We start from the raw sequence: 16797 nt of genomic DNA on the forward strand, positions 1-16797 counted from the left end.
CCTTGCGTTCAAGGCAGAGAATAGTATATGGGAAAGGAAGGTCCCTCAAACATGACTATATCTTCCTTCAATAATCAGTAATGACTAAATATTTTTATATAAGAGATTTGTCTTATAGAAGACATGATTGTACATATCTGTTCAAATATTTTTCTTCTGTAGAATAGCTTTTTTTCTATAAGTAAAGTTTCATGTCTCCCTCATGGTACAAATTCTTATCTTGACTCTGCTTTACCCTCATTATATCTCTTTTACTATCTTCTCATCACCATAATTCTTTACAGACCAGCCTGAGTCCTATCATAAATTTCCTTTTATTCCCCCTTGAATTTCTTTACTGTATTTTGGTTTTCATTTCTGTTTAACTCCGTTTCATTAAACTATTCTGACATAGGTTAGATCAAAATGTAGTAGCCTCTCTTTATTCTTTACCTTACTTGACCTCCCCATTATTTTGGACAAGATTGACGACTCTGTTCTTAACATACTTAACCTCCCCCTGACTTCTTCCCTGCTTCTTTGGTTACTTCTTGGTTTACTCATTACCTATTATTTTTTAGAGTGTCTTTCTCCTGCTGTTCCTTAACATCAGTGTTTCCTTATGGCTTTATTTTCAATTTCATCTCATCTCATTGTATAAGCTTTCTTTGGGGGAGAGAATCATTTTCATGTCTTACTCTGATGATTCCCGTGAGTCTCTCTCTCTATACACCTCAGCAAATACGTATTTCTAACTGCTTGTTAGAGGTTGCCTGTAGGTATTCTGCAGAAGCCTAAAATTCAAATACATTGAAAATGTGAAAATGTACTATCTTTTCCATCCCAATTCTGTCCCTCCCGCCTGTATTATCTTCTTGAGAATTATCGTCAACACAGCACACTTACTTAGAAAAATTTCATGCAATTTTCCTGGTCCTTGTTATGACAAAAACATTTCAAATTTCTGAAATGATTCCTTTAAAAAAGGTTAACGCTTAGTTCTTGAACAACTGAATAAAAATCAGTACTCAACAACACACATAATATTGGCTCATTTAACAGCATAACACAGGGGGTCTAGAGACCTTTAAAAAGGAACTGACAATCAAATTGTTTTTAATTTTAAACACATTAAATCCACTTCCATCAAAAACAGGGACTCAAGAGATTGTGTTTCACCTGGCATATTCCGCTCAAGGCCAGAGTGATGCCCTTGGAGAACAGTGATCGCCCCTACCCGGAGGAGGTCTTGGAAAGGTCCAACAGCCCTGCGTCAGTCACAGACAGTCACCCCTTTGGAACTCATGTTTCTTGTTCAGTTGTTACTTCTTTATGAATCTTACTCCATTTCCTTGCCTGAATGGAAACTGAGCACTAAGTCTCTCAAGTGAAATTGCTTAATATCTCCTTTCCTTTGTATTTCAGGGTCAGTCTTTGCTACCTTCTTTCTGTCTCACATACTACATCTAGTGAGTCACCAGATCCTGTTCATTTGAACAAAGAATTGTTTCTCTTCTGTCTTCTTCTTTGCTTTCTTACTGTTACTGCCTTAGTTCTCGTCACTTTTCTCCTGAAGAATTGCATAGCTTCCTGTAGTTTCTGTAGTTTTATCTCATCACCCATTTTATTGTATTCTCACCTTACTCTCTGTGTTATATTTCTGAAATAAGCAGCACAAATTAGTTCGTAAGTGCCCGAGCTTATAAGTCGTTGAAGCGTGTCAAAAGAAGGAGGAAATGTGTTTTTGAATGGTTACAAGAGTTACTAGAGAGAACTGCCTTGAATTTCTGTTAGAAATTAGCAACAAACAACAAAAGCCCTTTCTTATTTGAAAGCATCCTTAGTGCAGCTGTTAGGTAAAGGAGTATATAACTCATTCAACCCAAAAGGAATTCAGGAGGCATTTGAAAGATGAGAGAAACCGATAAACAAATTAGGTCTATTCCCTGAGGAGGCAATTCTTTAAAAGTGTGGCAGTCAGCCTGCCAATTCTATGAAGTGAAATGCACACTGGAACCTTTTAGGAAGTGCTGCCAAGTGCCTGGGCCTGCCCGTGGGATACAGGTGCCTACCTTTCGCAGAAGGGATTTGGTAGCAAGAGAGACTCCTTGAGTTAACAATAATCAAATCTTTTTTTTTCATTCTCATTTGTGACAATTTTGAAAGAACCCCTTTTCAGGGTTATTTTATTTAGTTTCTAGTAGTTAAGGATCTTGGGTCAAATTCTTAAATTTTGATACTATCAAGGAAAATGGAGATATAATATAGAACTGTACCTTGGATTTGGGGGTTGGTTGGTTTGTTTGTGTTGGTAGAGGGAGGTAATCAGGTTTTTTTGTTTTTTGTTTTTTTAATGATGGTACTGGGGATTGAACCTGTATATTCCAGGCACTGTTCTAGTGCTGAGAAATAGAGCAATGAAAAGACAAACGAGCCGTAACCTAAAACAGCTTATAATTTGGAGCTGGGGAGATGGAGTGTACAGATTTCTTCAATAAAATCAAAAGCAATAAATGATGAAGGTAACTTACTTCTTTGTAGCATTTATGTTAATAAGATTTTGATACTGAGAGAGGGTGACGGATGAAGAGAAGGTCATTAGCTAAAAGCTTGGGTGTCCCTCAACCAGGCAACAGGATACGTATGCTCCAGTCCTTATCCTGGGTGTACTTAGCAAAAAAAAGGAGGGCGCTATTAAAAAATCTAAGGGAAGAGCATTCCAGGCAAAAGGAGCAGTAATATACAGACCTCGAGTCAGGAGAGAATTCAGAATCTTAGTGTGACTGAAAGATAGCTACCGTATGTAGTGTTGTGAATGATGCGGAGAGAGGAAGGGAATCGTTTGGAAAGGTAGACAGGATTCAGATGATGTGGAGACTTGTAGGCCATGGTTAAAAAAAACTTGAATTTTTTGTGTGTGTGTGTATTTCACTGGAAGATGATGCAGTCTGACTTAAACTTTTAAATAACTGGCAGTGAAATGGATTATGGGGTTGGGAAGCAAGTCTGGAGTTCTGGAGACTGTTGGAGGCAGACACTGGGAGGACGTGACCACTGGGTGACCCCACGAGCTGGGTGGATCTGGGCCATCAGGGTCTCCTTATACCCCCACGCCTCCCGTCACTGAAATGTGTGTTCTGCCCACTGTTCCTGTGAGTGGAGCTGCTTCAAGGGCACAGGCTTAAGAGAGTAAGGAGACATTGAGACCATCTGGACTGATCACATGACTCAACCCTGCGAAGGCCTCTCTATATACTTTGAAGATTCTGGTGTGGGCTCTGAGATCTACTGATCTTAAGGCCACCCAAGACAAGCCTTGTATGTAGGTTCCCTTGTCTATTAAACCTGTCACCTACCAGTCTAGTGTGGTCTGTCTGCCTCTTTCTTCAGTCTTTCTTTGCCCTCTTTGTACAGGGAGCCAGTTTCAGGTTTCACCCAGGGAATTCCTGCAGTTGTGAACCAACAGAGACAAGTTATAAGTTTGTGGTAATTTAGCTGGGTAAACAATATTTGGTGGGTATGTGGCCCTTGAAGTGGTAGGAAGTGGTCAGATTTGGAATGTATTTTGGTGATCTAACCCCATTAGCTGATGAAGTGGATGACAGGTGTGAAGATACAGGCTGGAGCTGGGATGAGGCCTCAGTTATTGGTGAGTAACTGGATAAATGATGATACAGTTGACTGCCATGGAGTGTATTGGGGGGAGGGGATTGAGGTGGTGGGACTGAGGATAGAGAACTCAGTGGTCCAGGCAAGTTTATGCTGTTTCAGACCCTAGTACGCGTTCAACTAGAGATGTTGACTAGGCCATGTCTAGAGACTTGGGACTAGTCAGCCTATAAAGTTGGAACCCAATAAACAAATATAAATGGAGGAAAGAATAGGATAGGGCCTTGAGGGAGCAGCGTTTATAAATTTGATGGGAAAAGATTTAGGCAGAATTATCATTTTAAAAGGCTGATCAGGACATATCACTTTCCAGTTCAAATTAATTCTCCACACATAAGTGTGGCTTCCCTCCACACTTAAGATAGAATTCACAATCCATCATGGGCCCTTGGCTCCCTCCTCTCCTTCCATTCTCTCCCTTGCTCTTTCTACGCTAGCCCCACTGGCCCTCCTGCTTTTTCTTAAACACCCCAAGTATCTTCTTTCCTCAGGGACTTCATTCTCACTATTTCTCATACCTGGAATGCTTTCGTCCCAAGTACTCACGTGGGTCTCTCTCTCGTATTACTGAGATTTCTTCTTGATTGTCATCTACTTAGAGGCCTTGCCTGACTGCCCTGTGTATGAGAAGATCTCTCCAGGTGATCCTCTGATGCCTTTTCAATAATAACTTCCTTTTTCTATGTAGCCTGCTTATCTTTTAATGTAAGTTATCTATTAATCAGAAACATTATAGTTTTGATGCTCATTAGTCATTTTATAAAACAGAAAAGCCATTTAAAAACTATCTTTGTAGACCTTTTAGGATAAGGAAGACACCCTATTGAAGGCTTACAAAATTGTTTATGATGATACTAATGATAATCTACATGCACTGGTTGGCTGTGTAATAGGATAGAAATTACTTCATTCAGATAATTAGAGCATCTCTGGTACTGGAATCTAGTGGCAAGGGGGAAGTTTTGAGGATATAGTCATATTCTTTTAAGCCCAGGAAGGTAGGGAGGAGAAAGGAGGCACAGATTTATTAGACACTGTGTTCCAAGCATTTGTTCTAAGTGTTTTGCATACATTATAATACTTAGTCCTCCCTTAAGAGATTAAGACAGTCCTCTGAATATAACAATGAAGAGAAGAGAAATATGAATGTGTTTGCGTAGTAATCAGCTGGAAGCTGATAGCACAGCAGCGCTGCCTTGGATTTTGAGCTGAGTTATGCTAGTAATAAAACTAGGTTTAGATTGTTATGCGAATAATCCAAAACTCCTTCTAGATTGCTGATAAATTCTTTTTTTTTAATTGCCTGTGTGAAACATATTGTTATTAAAATGCTTTGTATTGCTATGCTCACCGTTTTTTCTTGTCTGCTCCACTGCTCAGTGCAAAGCCTTCCAGTTTTATTACCAGCGTAGTGGATTTAGAGTAATATTTGGACACTTAAAGAGTGGTGGGGGGGGAGGGTATAGCTGAAGCAGTAGAGTGCATGCTTAGCACGCACGAGGACCTGGGTTCAGTCCCCAGTACCTCCCTAAAAATAAACAAACCTAATTACCTCCTCCCACCCACCCCCCACCAAAATAAAACAATAAATAAAAATTTAAAAATAAATAAAATAGTGGTAAATGCATATTATTTACTAACAATATGATTTATAAAGATTGAAACATTTCAAAACTAAGTTCTATCTGTGTATTATTTAGATTATAAAATACTAATGAACATATTTAACAAATGTTTATTGAGCTCCTGGTCAGCTTTTGGAAAGCCCAATAGGTAATATGATTGAATAAATTGAAGCATTTCTCAAATGCCAGCCGCTCTAAACTGGATTTGGTCTATGTGTGTGTTAAGAGCTGTAGAAAGGTGCCTGGATTTATTACCGGAACGTCTTTTGTGACCTAATTATAATGACTCACTAACTGGAATACAGCAGTCGTACTGAAACAATACAACTATAATAAGAAACAATGCAACTATAATACAACTATAATAAGAAACAATGCAACTGTAATACAGCTATAATAAGAAACAATAAAGCAGTTTCTATTGTAGTTAGCTTTCGTTTCTATCTTTATCTAACTAGAGAATAATTATCTCAAAATATCCTCTAGAAGACACTAATTACATTACTAGTATTATGTAAAATGCATAGGAAATGTGGACTATTGACCCCAAAAATGGATTCAGTAGAGCTTTCCCACACAAGGAGCAGTTGAGATAATGTGTGTAGATGCACACCATGTCTTTTTGGTGCACATTTTATTGATTTTATTATTTTAATTTCCTTTTTGTTCAGCAGTAATTATATGTGTGTGTTCTCTGTTCATAAGTTTCTACTCTAATGTGGAATGCTCAGTATATATGTTTTGTTTCTTTGAGTCATTATGACAGTGAACAGCTTTTACTGAGACTTGTTACTCCATTGGCCAAATCCATTTAATATGCAGTCTGAGCATATACTTAGAAAAGAGTTCTAGAATTCCCATGTTTTACTGACTCAGAAGAGCAATGATATATTCCAAATATTTATTAAGCTCTGTGTGCTATGAAACTTAGAAAAACATGTTTTGTTTAAAAAAAAAAAATCCGTAAACATCTCTGTGAAGTCTGTTAGGACATTGGGAAAGACATGTTATTTTTAAGGATATTTGATTTAAAGATGTCAAGGCTTTACCTTAAGGACTTTTTACCTAGTTGAAAGCAAAATTTTAGATGATTTGCAGTTTTATGAGGATATTGCCATTCTGCCAGCCATCAAGTTCCAAATCTAGATTTATTTTCTGTGTCTCCATCTCTCAATTCCCCCTGCTGTCCCCACATGTGCAATACAGCTTGCACCAAATCCTGTCACTTTTCTGTCACTGTTCCCAACCATTTGCTACAACTTTAGCTTGGCTCTTAACACTTACCTTCTTATTAACTATTATAGCCTTCTGATGAATCTGGCATCCAGATTTTTCTCCACTCAGTCCAACCTGCGAATTGGTACCTGAGTAATCTTCTGAATTCACTGTTCTAATGGTATCTCTGAGTTGCCGAAAGGCTGCCAGTTGCTTCTGATTATCCTAAGGCAATTTTTTTTTTTTTTCCGGCTTGGCCAAGAGGTCCCTTCAGTCTTGGTTCTTCATCTCTGTTTCTGCCTTTTGTTTGAGTTCTGCTCCTTTCTCATTGCATTCTTGCCTGTAACTCTGATCTGTTCTCTAGCACTGAAATGTTCCAAATGCCTGGCTTTCCATCATCTGATTCCTACCTGGCTCTCAACGCTTACTTCCTTTGGAAAAAATACTCCTTTCACAGTCCTCGTCTACAGCAGTCTTTGTCCTCTCATGAGGCTTAGAGCAGCCTCCCCTGAATAACGTAGTTTTTACTTTTCTGGTTTGTTAGGCATTTACGAATGTTATTTAGTAACACTTAAAATAACATTTTGTTTGCTGTCATTCCTCTGCCTACCCTTTTTAGTGCTTCTCCTGGGCCAGTTCACGGTACAATTTAGGGAGATCGCCCACTTTCTTCTTTAGGACAGCTTGGAATATGATTCCACACAGGCTATTACTGGAGAATGTGCCTCTCCCCGAACCACCTCTATGTTTTCTTGACCCACATATCCAGATGGCGTCGGAACCCTTATTTTATTGACATGTGAAGTTGCACTGTGTTTATGATATTTAAATTCATAGGCAGTATTTCAACCTTGAATCCAAATATCTGGGTTAGTCCTGACTGCTCAAAACATGAAAGAAAGAACCTTCCAGATGATTAGTTTGTCTGTGTGTGAAGTTTGGTAGTCGTAGCAGACTTCTCATTTTGCAAGGTTATCCTGAGTCTTGAAAATGAGAATCACCTAGTGATGTGTTAATAACTTTATAATGTGTTATACTTAACCCATTTTTGGTCACTTAATATATGCTAATATTAGCTTATGTAATAATTCATTGAACCCTCAAAATAACTTTACAAGGGGGTTACTACATGTTAGAGATGAGGAAACTGGAGAGCTTAATAATGACCTCAGTCACAAGTGGTCAGTGGTGTTACTGTTACAGATGCCTGGCAGTGTGACTCTGGGACCGAATTGTAGCCATGATATTGCACTGCCTGTCTGGGAGTAGAATTGGTCGCGTTAGCCACCACGGCTCTGTGCTTTCATGATTTGCCTTCTCAACCAGAAGTGTAGTAGTTCAGAGACATCTCAAGTCAAGCCAATTGGGGATTCAAATCCTGGAACTTTTTTTTTTTCCATTTTCATTTCCATTTTTAAAAAGCTAAAGAAAATAAACGCAATGTCTATGAATACTCACAATAACAAGCCAGCTTAGTCATTAGAAGGATAAAAGGCTGTGTAAACTTAGGGGTCAATCACATGCTGAAATTAGTGCATTTTGAGCTTATTTTTTATTGGAAGTTAGAGAATTCAGTATTTCAGCAATGGAAACAATTCAAATATGGTGTCCAAAACACATAGTGTTAAGACAGTTTGGGAATGTATGAGCTTTATTCCTTTTATCTGTTTTAGGACTTCCTGGGACAAGTGCTTTGTACACTGGGGGAGATTGTTGGTTCACAGGGAAGTCGCCTGGAAAAGCCAATAGTGTAAGTACTTTTAAATTTAGACAATGAAATATTAACTCTTCATTTTCTATATTGGCAGTTTTGAATTGATGAATATGTAGTTGTAGACCAAAAGAATGTTGTAAAATCTTGAGTCTTTTCTTCCCCAAAATAATTTTGACATATTTGTAAAGGATAATTTATATTTCAGCCATCATATGCCATGCTGCAGAATGTTCACAAAATAAAGTGAGCAGATTTACACAAGGAAGTACACTGTTTTCCTTTTGGTTGTACTATTATTTCTTAGCTTTAGTACTTTTTACAGTAGAGATTTTACTCCTTTCGGCCAGGGACTATATATAGTACCACCTTTTATACCATATGTTTAATAAATGTATTTTTGGTGATTGAGATTTTAATAAATTTTACTACAAAATTGGTCTGGTAGAAGGCAAGAAGTATGTTACTGCTAAGAGAAGGTGCTCACTAAGAATTACATTTTCCATATTCACCTTCAATTATGGGGATCGTGTTTAATTTTCAGATCAATTGCGTGGGATGATCCTGCCTTCTCTAGTTCCATATAAGGCAGAAAACAAACTCAAGACATTTTCCCTAATTCTTTCCTCTCCTCGCCCCTCTTCTTTCCCACTCCCTAATTTTGATTTTTTGGATTCAAAAACTGTTTTTTTTTTAACTGTTTTTAAAAATTAAAAGATCTGGAAGAATATGAGCGAACCACACTGTCTAAGGGTTTGGAATGTTGTAAAGTCTCTGTCTTCACCAAGCTTTTAAGAATCTCAAATTCACAAAATAAGTAAGTCAAAACTCTGCAAATCTATTCACCTTTAACGTCAAACACTTGAAATGGCTAAAGCATCATTCTCCCATTCCCTGTACAAAATGAAACTTTATGCTTAGTCTATTCTTAAGCTAATAGGTCTATGAATTCTAACTTTTTTCATTTAAATTGGTTTTCTTACAAAATTCTGACTGTCATTTTGAAAACTTTTGCATACCAACTACCTTTTTAACATTCTCTTCATGTGATTTTTTTTTTTATGTTATTGTAGGGTTTGGAAGTTTATGGTTGAAATATATTTGTGTTCACTTTGATAAATCAGTGATAAGTAATCTATAGAGCAAATACAAATGTTTTAGTAAGTATACATAATTCTTACTGCATTGTCTTAGTCTAGTGACTCAGGCCCATAATCATTCTTAGAAGGTTACTCAAGCCCTCCCTTTTTTTATGCTGAAAAAAGAATCAATATTATGTATGCAATGCCACTTTTAAAGATGCCTTTATTATTCTTGGAGAGGAAACAAAGGCCTTTAAAATACAGCCTTTTTTAATTTCAGAGCCACAGGATAGAGATTTTTATGGAACTTTCATAACACTCATATTTTTAAATTGATAATTTTATTAAAAAATTTTTATCTGATGTTATTTTCTCCACAAAAGGAAATCATAACTGTTATTTCAGGAAAGTCTTAAATTACATAGACTTTCCCAGTGGAAAATCAGCATTACATTAGTCTTGAAACATGTTAAAGACTTGGTATTATATTGCCTGGAATATGTGGTAAAAGGAATGTAGTGTAAGATGTGGTCCTTATTCAGCTAATTCAACAAATCTTACTAGACAAGACCAACAGAAACAAATTCATGCTACAAGGTGAAGATTCCTGGAGTCATGATTGGCAGAATATGCTAATGTGGGGTGTCTCTGCTAGCAGTTGAGTCATAATCATTTTACATAATCAGAAAGGATGGAATGCTCTTTAGATTTTTATTTTTCTAAGCTCTTGCTGAGGCTAGGGTGGCACAAACGAGGCAAAGCCTTGGGAACTTTTTCAGATAACATGGAGCTATTGCAACTACATGCTTGGCTTCATCTATAGGATATTTTGTAATTCAGGCAAGTTTATTAAAAGTGTTGATATTACATCTATCTTCTTGAAAATGATATAATTCATTCAGTTTTTTAATGCATATGTAACTAAACTTTTTTCAGCCTTTGACTTCACTGGGCAATCTTACCAGGCAAATAAACATTAAGAAAAGGGTTTGAAGATGGGCTTATTATTTGAGCAGTGGGAGATTTTTTGATTTTTCTCAGTAAGTTTAGCTAGGCACAGGTTAGTACTAAATGGGTAATGAAATGTAGGGCTTGGGTATAGCAGAGATTGGCTCCAGAAGAAAGAAGCAAAGAACAAACTCAGAATTGCAAAATGTTGGTCTATTACATGAGTAAATTAAATTAGATTATTTGAGGTAAAGAGAGCAGAGGAAAGAGATGAGAGAGTTCTCAGGAGATTAATCAAAAATAGGACAGTAAAATTGAATGCATCTAGCTTGCTCGTAGAAGAGTATTTTGGATTTATTATCAAAGGATCAGGTAATATAATCATGTGCTCTCACCTGGGCAGTTACTCCAACCCAGGTGGACACTGGATTGGAAAGCAGTAACAACAACAAACATTTTATAGTCACTCACCCTCTTGCTTGAGAAAAAGACTGGCTTTTATTAAGATCTTTAGCCATGAGAGAGGCACATCTCTAGAGAAAGGGAAACATGGGCATTGAACTGGGTCCGCTGGGCCATGCTTTGAGAGAAGATGCAGCTTCTGTCCACATGGCATTTTACCTCTGTATCTCAACTTCAAGTGAAAAGCAATCTAAACCATTCATACTTTTTGCTTGAAAAAGCAAGGTTGGATTGACAAAGACAGTGAAATGTTGCTTGTGTGGATGCTGTATCTGCTCATAACATCGAAGTGGCCCTTCATAGCAGCTGGTCCCCTCCATGGATGCATTCAGATTCCACACTTATTCATAATGCTAGCCCCTGCTCAGTGGCATCTTTTTCCATGTACCTGATTTTTTTGAACCAATCTAATAGGCAGATGGTAGGGAGAGATGGGAAGGTTGGAAGATACAGTATTTCAGTGGAGGAGGGAATGGCTTTGGAAGAAAGGGTGGAGACAGGTTGGGTACTGGAGATGATGCAAGGTCAGGGAAGTGTTTTCTTCTCTGACGGGAAGTTTCATGACAAACACACATTCTAAAGGTTTCTTACTTATCACATAAAATAGAAAAATAGTGGAATATATGAAAGCCTGGCAGAAATGATAAGTACATACTGGGCAAATAGTATGTATTTAACATGCAGCTCTTACGTCTATTTTTCAGTCCCTTTTGCTTTCTCCCACCCCTCTCCTCCCTTGTGACTCTATCCTGGCCAGGATTTAGTTGTTTAGGGCAAAGATAATAGTGTGGGATGATCACTAAACATGATCATTTCGCAATGTCTGTTCTTCATGGGTGGAGATAGAAATAGAATCCGTACACTCTCCTGCAGCCATTACCTTTGGCAATCTTGTTAAACAGTTAGGCAGTTTTTTCTATCTAAATAGGTATAGGCTTTCAAATTGTAGCACAGGACAGAGACAGATAATCCAACCGCAATTAACAGAATTGACTCAAAGTGACTGTAAAAGTCTTTCTGTGTCCCAAATGTTGTATATCTTAAATAGCATTATCCAAGTGATCTAGTGCTTATTTATTAAATTTGTATTGGATACTTATTTTCCTGTTAGTGTCCCATTTATATTCTAAGTGATTCAAAATAGTCCCTTGGTTTTTTCTCTTTAAATGGCCCTAGTTTAAATGAATTTCAGTTAAGGTACTCAGTAGAATGTCTGCTAGCCTCTTCATTGCAGTTGTGTTATATATCCTCAGAGGTGGTCTTTTAAAAATAATGTTAACTGTAAAATTTGGAGATTTAAAGCAAATATCATTTCTTACTTCTTTTTAATTAGGCCTTTGAAAACTAAGTTATGTTTATTACAAAGGAAAAATGGTTTCTTGTACATAGCCTCATTCCCTGTTAAATAATCAGAATTTGAATTGAAACTCATCTTTAATTTTTTGTACTTGCAGTTACTGCTGTCAGTTTAAAAAAATAGATTTTCTCATTTTTATGAGAATACACGTATTTTATAATATTTTGTAGAAACTTGTGTGAAATTTTTGAAACTGATGTTCAAGAATTTTTAATTTACTTTTTAATAGCAGCTCGAGGGTTTCACAATTTCCAACAATCTTTTCTGTTGGATTCAAGTTTTGAGCAAACACATTTGCCATATTTTAATTCCATCCTACACTTTGGTCTTTTCCCTGAACCTTTCTAAAATAAGTCTTTTGCTACTTAATTTGCCTGCAACATTTACTGTGTCTTCCTATGACTCATCAGCTCCTCTCTTTAGGTCGTCCCGTTATTATTTAGCATTATACTCACTCAGCAGTGTGTTTTCTCATGCTGTGAGATTGTATCCAATTTTCTTCGTGATGTTCTGAGAGAGCATCGTCTATCTTTAGAGATCTCAGTGATGGGTTCAGCTAAGCCTTCCAAAATGCTAGAGTCAGCACCACTTTAAGAAAGATTGCGATCTCTCCTCTGGGAGGAAAGCATTTATTATGTTCATCATGTAATACACCTGTTTGTTCCTGTTACTCTCTTCTAGACTGGACAGGTTCCAAATAAAAAGATGGAGCAAGGAGGTAGGGACTGGTTGTGATTAGAAAGATCCTTACTCTGGGGAGGAGTGGAACCCTGGGATAATTGAACCAGCAGCTGTTTTGGCTGTGGGAAAAGGTTATGTTCTTTGTAGGCTGACTGTAGCAACTTGTGATCTAGGCACTAAGTAATGAGTAGAGGATAAAGGGAGGGATCCAAGAGGGACTAGTGAGTGTCCTGACAGGTGTGACGAGTACAGGGACAGGAACTCTGAAACGGGTGATAATTGGAAGACAGGTTTGTAGTTGTCTGATGGATACAGGAATCCCAACTCTGACATAAGGTTCATGGGTAAAGCCCAGTGGGTGGTAAAGTTCAACAAAAGAAGTGTTAGGAGAGGAATAAAGCATAAAGGAAGCTTGGGAATAATGCAGAAGATCCAAATAGAAGAATCGGGCTTAAAGCAGAACCTTAAAAGGTTGGCTTAAAGCAGAACCTTAAAAGGTTGGCTTAAAGATTTGACTCAAATGTGGCTTTATCCTGAAAGCTCTGCTAAGATGTGAGTGCATGTAAAGATAAAGAATCAGCATGGAAGGAAGAGAAGGAGAAAGGATAGGAGAATGGTTAGTCTTAACAGTGAGAAACATACAGATTTTACACTAAAGCAGTGCATGTCTTTAGTGTGCAACTTTTGCATGTAAAAATATAATCAAATTTGGCGGAAATTATGACCTTCAAAATCTTCTTGACTTTATTAAATTCCCTGAAAATTAGACTGACACTGTTATACTCTCAGGTTTATTTTATTAGAAAGAATATTGAGCTGGGAATCAGAATTTGATGTTTTAAGTCCCAACTCTGTTACTAATTTTCTATGTAATATTATAAAATTTGTACATCTATATACTATAACTGTGGATCCCATTTTTAATATGAAGAATTTAGCCTACAGATAAACAGATAGCCACTGTAATAGAGTTGATAATACATAGCCTTTGGGGGTAGTCAGACCTGATTTTCATAATTGATTAGGTATATAATTTGAGCAAATTACTTTAAGTTCCTGAGATCCAGTTTCCTCATCTGAAAGATGTAAATAATATACTTTAAGATTGTTGCAAGAAATAGCAATGCTTAATATAATACATTTGTCATGGAGAACACTGGAATTTAATAAACATTCGGTTATAATTATTAATATTTCCATTTTTCTTAAATATTCAGTATCTTTTAGGAAAGATTTCCTAAATCAAATCCCCTAATAATCTCCTCCCTCCCTCATGAAGTTTACCATCTATTCATTAAATGAAAAATCATATTCTATGAAAATTATAGTACAGATTTAGACCAGAAAATAGGCCATTTTTAGTATTTATGAATTTTATCACATTGCAGTGGGAAAATTCATGATTTTTATTCATAGAGGTTCATTCACTTTTCTGTGGAAAATAGTTGTGGGTAGTTAACAGAATTATCAGTAATTTAATTATTGATGAAATAATCTACTTTGGAGAAGACAAGTAGTTGGACTAAGATAATGAGAAATGGGCAGATTAAAAATACATTTTGAAAGCTGATTTTATAAAGATTGGTGATAAATCAATAGTCTTGGTTGAAGCAGAAGATTTCAAGAATGACTTTCAGATTTCTTGCACAGGTAACTAGGCAGATGGATGTACCATATTTTGAAAAGGAGATGATAATCCATTTTTGGGCTATGACTGATAAGTAAGCTCTAGGAGTAGATGGGTCATTTTGTCCTTGTGTTGTAGATGTTGGTGTTCACCTAGAGTGTAAACATCTGTTCTCAACAGAATATTAGCAAACTGAATCCAACAGCAATTTAAAAAGGATGGTTCAACATATGCAGATCAATCAATGTGATACACCACATCAACAAAAGAAAGGACAAAAATCACATGATCATCTCAATAGGTGTAGAAAAAGCATTTGATAAAATTCAACATCCATTCATGATAAAAATTCTAACCAAAGTGGGTATAGAGGGAATATATCTCAATATAGTAAAAGCTATTTATGACAAACCCACAACCAACATAATACTCAACCACGAAAAGTTGAAAGCCTTCTTGCTAAAATATGGAACAAAACAAGGATGCTTTATCTCACCAATTCTATGCAACATAGTATTGGAAGTCCTAGCCATAGAATTCAGACAAGAAAAAAAGAAAAGGAACCCGAATTGGAAGAGAAAAGGTAAAATGGTCACTATAGCAGATGACATGATACTGTATATAGAAAACCCTAAAGACTCCACACAAAAAACTACTAGACTTGATGAATGAATTCAGCAAGGTAGCTCAATACAAGATTAACATATAGAAATTTGTTGCATTTCTTTACACTAACAACGAAATATCAGAAAAGGAAAGTAAAAAAGTAAAGTCTCCTTTAAAATCTCAAAAAATACTTAGGAATGAACTTGACCAAGGAGGTGAAAAATATATACTCTGAGGACTATAAAACACTGATATAGAAAATTGAAGATGATTCAAAGAAATGGAAGGATATCCTGTGCTCTTGGATTGGAAGAATAAATATTCTTAGAACTGCCATACTACCAAAAGCAATCTACAGGTTTAATACAATCCCTATCAAATTATCCAGGGCATTTTTCAAAGAACTGTAACAAATAATCCTAAAATCTATACAGAATCGCAAAAGACCCAGAATTGCCAAAGCAATATTGAAGAAAAAGAATGAAGCTGGAGGAATAACCCTCCCAGACTTCAGGTGATTCTGCAGAGGTACAGTCATCAACACAGCATGGTGTTGGTGCAAACAAAACCATGGATCAATGGAACAGGATAGAAATCCCAGAAATAAACCCACAGATCTATGGTCAATTAATCTGTGACAAAGGAGGCAAGAATATACAATGGAGAAAAGACAGTCTCTTCAGCAAGTGCTGTTGGGAAAACTGGACAGCTGCATATAAATCAGTGAAGTTAAAACTCTCCCTCACATCATACACAAAAATAAAGTTAAAATGGCTTAAAGACTTAAATATAAGACAAGATACTATAAACCTCCTAGAAAAAAACAGACAAACATTCTCTGACATAAATCTTAGCAATGTTCTCCTAGTGCAGTCTACCAAGACAGTAGAAATAGAAGCAAAAATAAATGGGACCTACATAAACAAAATAACTGGGAGAAAATATTTGTAAATGATATAACTGATAAGGGCGTAATTTCCAGAATATACAAACAGCTCATTCAACTCATTAACTGAAAAACAAACAACCCAATCAAAAAATAAGCAGAAGACCTAAATAGACATTTCTTCTAAAAAGACATACACATGGTTAATAGGCCCATGAAAAGATGCTCAGTACTGCTAATTATCAGAGAAATGAAAATCAAAACTACAGTGAGGTATCACCTCACACCAGTCAGGCTGGACATTATTAAAGTCTACAAACAATAAATGATAGAGATGGTGTGGGGAAAAGGGAACCCTCCGACACTGCTGGTAGGAATGTAATTTGGTGCAACCATTATGGAAAACAGTATAGAGGTCCCTTTCAAAACTAAAAATAGAGTCATCATATGATTCAGCATTCTCACTCCAGTGGGAACTCTAATTCAGAACGATACTTGCATCTCAGTGTCCATAGCAGCACTATTTACAATAGGCAAGACATGGAAGCAACCTAAATGTCCGTTGACAGATGATTGGATAAAGATGTGGTGATGTGTGTGTGTGTGTGTGTGTGTGTGTGTGTGTGTATGTGTATACACACACACAATGGAATATTACTCAGACATAAAAGTAATGATATAATGCCATTTGCGGCAACATGGATGGACCTAGAGATGATCATACTAAGTGAAGTGAGTCAGACAGGGAAAGATAAATATCATATGATATCACTTATATGTGGAATCTAAAAAATAATTCAAATGGATGTAAGTAAAAAACAGAAACAGACTCACAGCATAGAAAACAAAGTTTACCAAAGTGGAAACGGGGGGAAGGATAAATTAGGAGTTTGGGATTAGCAGAAACAAACTACTATACATAAAACAGATCAACACCTGGGTCCTACTG

The 16797-nt window shown here is 36.6% G+C and overlaps 1 protein-coding gene across 5 annotated transcripts in view; it reads left to right on the forward strand.

The window, feature by feature from the left end:
• CPNE8 (copine 8) overlaps positions 1-16797 on the forward strand; it is a 195654-nt gene that overhangs the window by 62710 nt on the left and 116147 nt on the right. For all 5 annotated transcript variants that reach the window (XM_045507043.2, XM_074375046.1, XM_074375045.1 and 2 more), the window contains exon 6: positions 8162-8238. In XM_045507043.2, the coding sequence (XP_045362999.2) occupies positions 8162-8238 (77 nt within the window). The remainder of the gene's footprint in view (positions 1-8161; positions 8239-16797) is intronic.

The sequence above is a fragment of the Camelus bactrianus genome, chromosome 12 (assembly GCF_048773025.1).
Source record: "Camelus bactrianus isolate YW-2024 breed Bactrian camel chromosome 12, ASM4877302v1, whole genome shotgun sequence".
NCBI lineage: Eukaryota > Metazoa > Chordata > Mammalia > Artiodactyla > Camelidae > Camelus > Camelus bactrianus.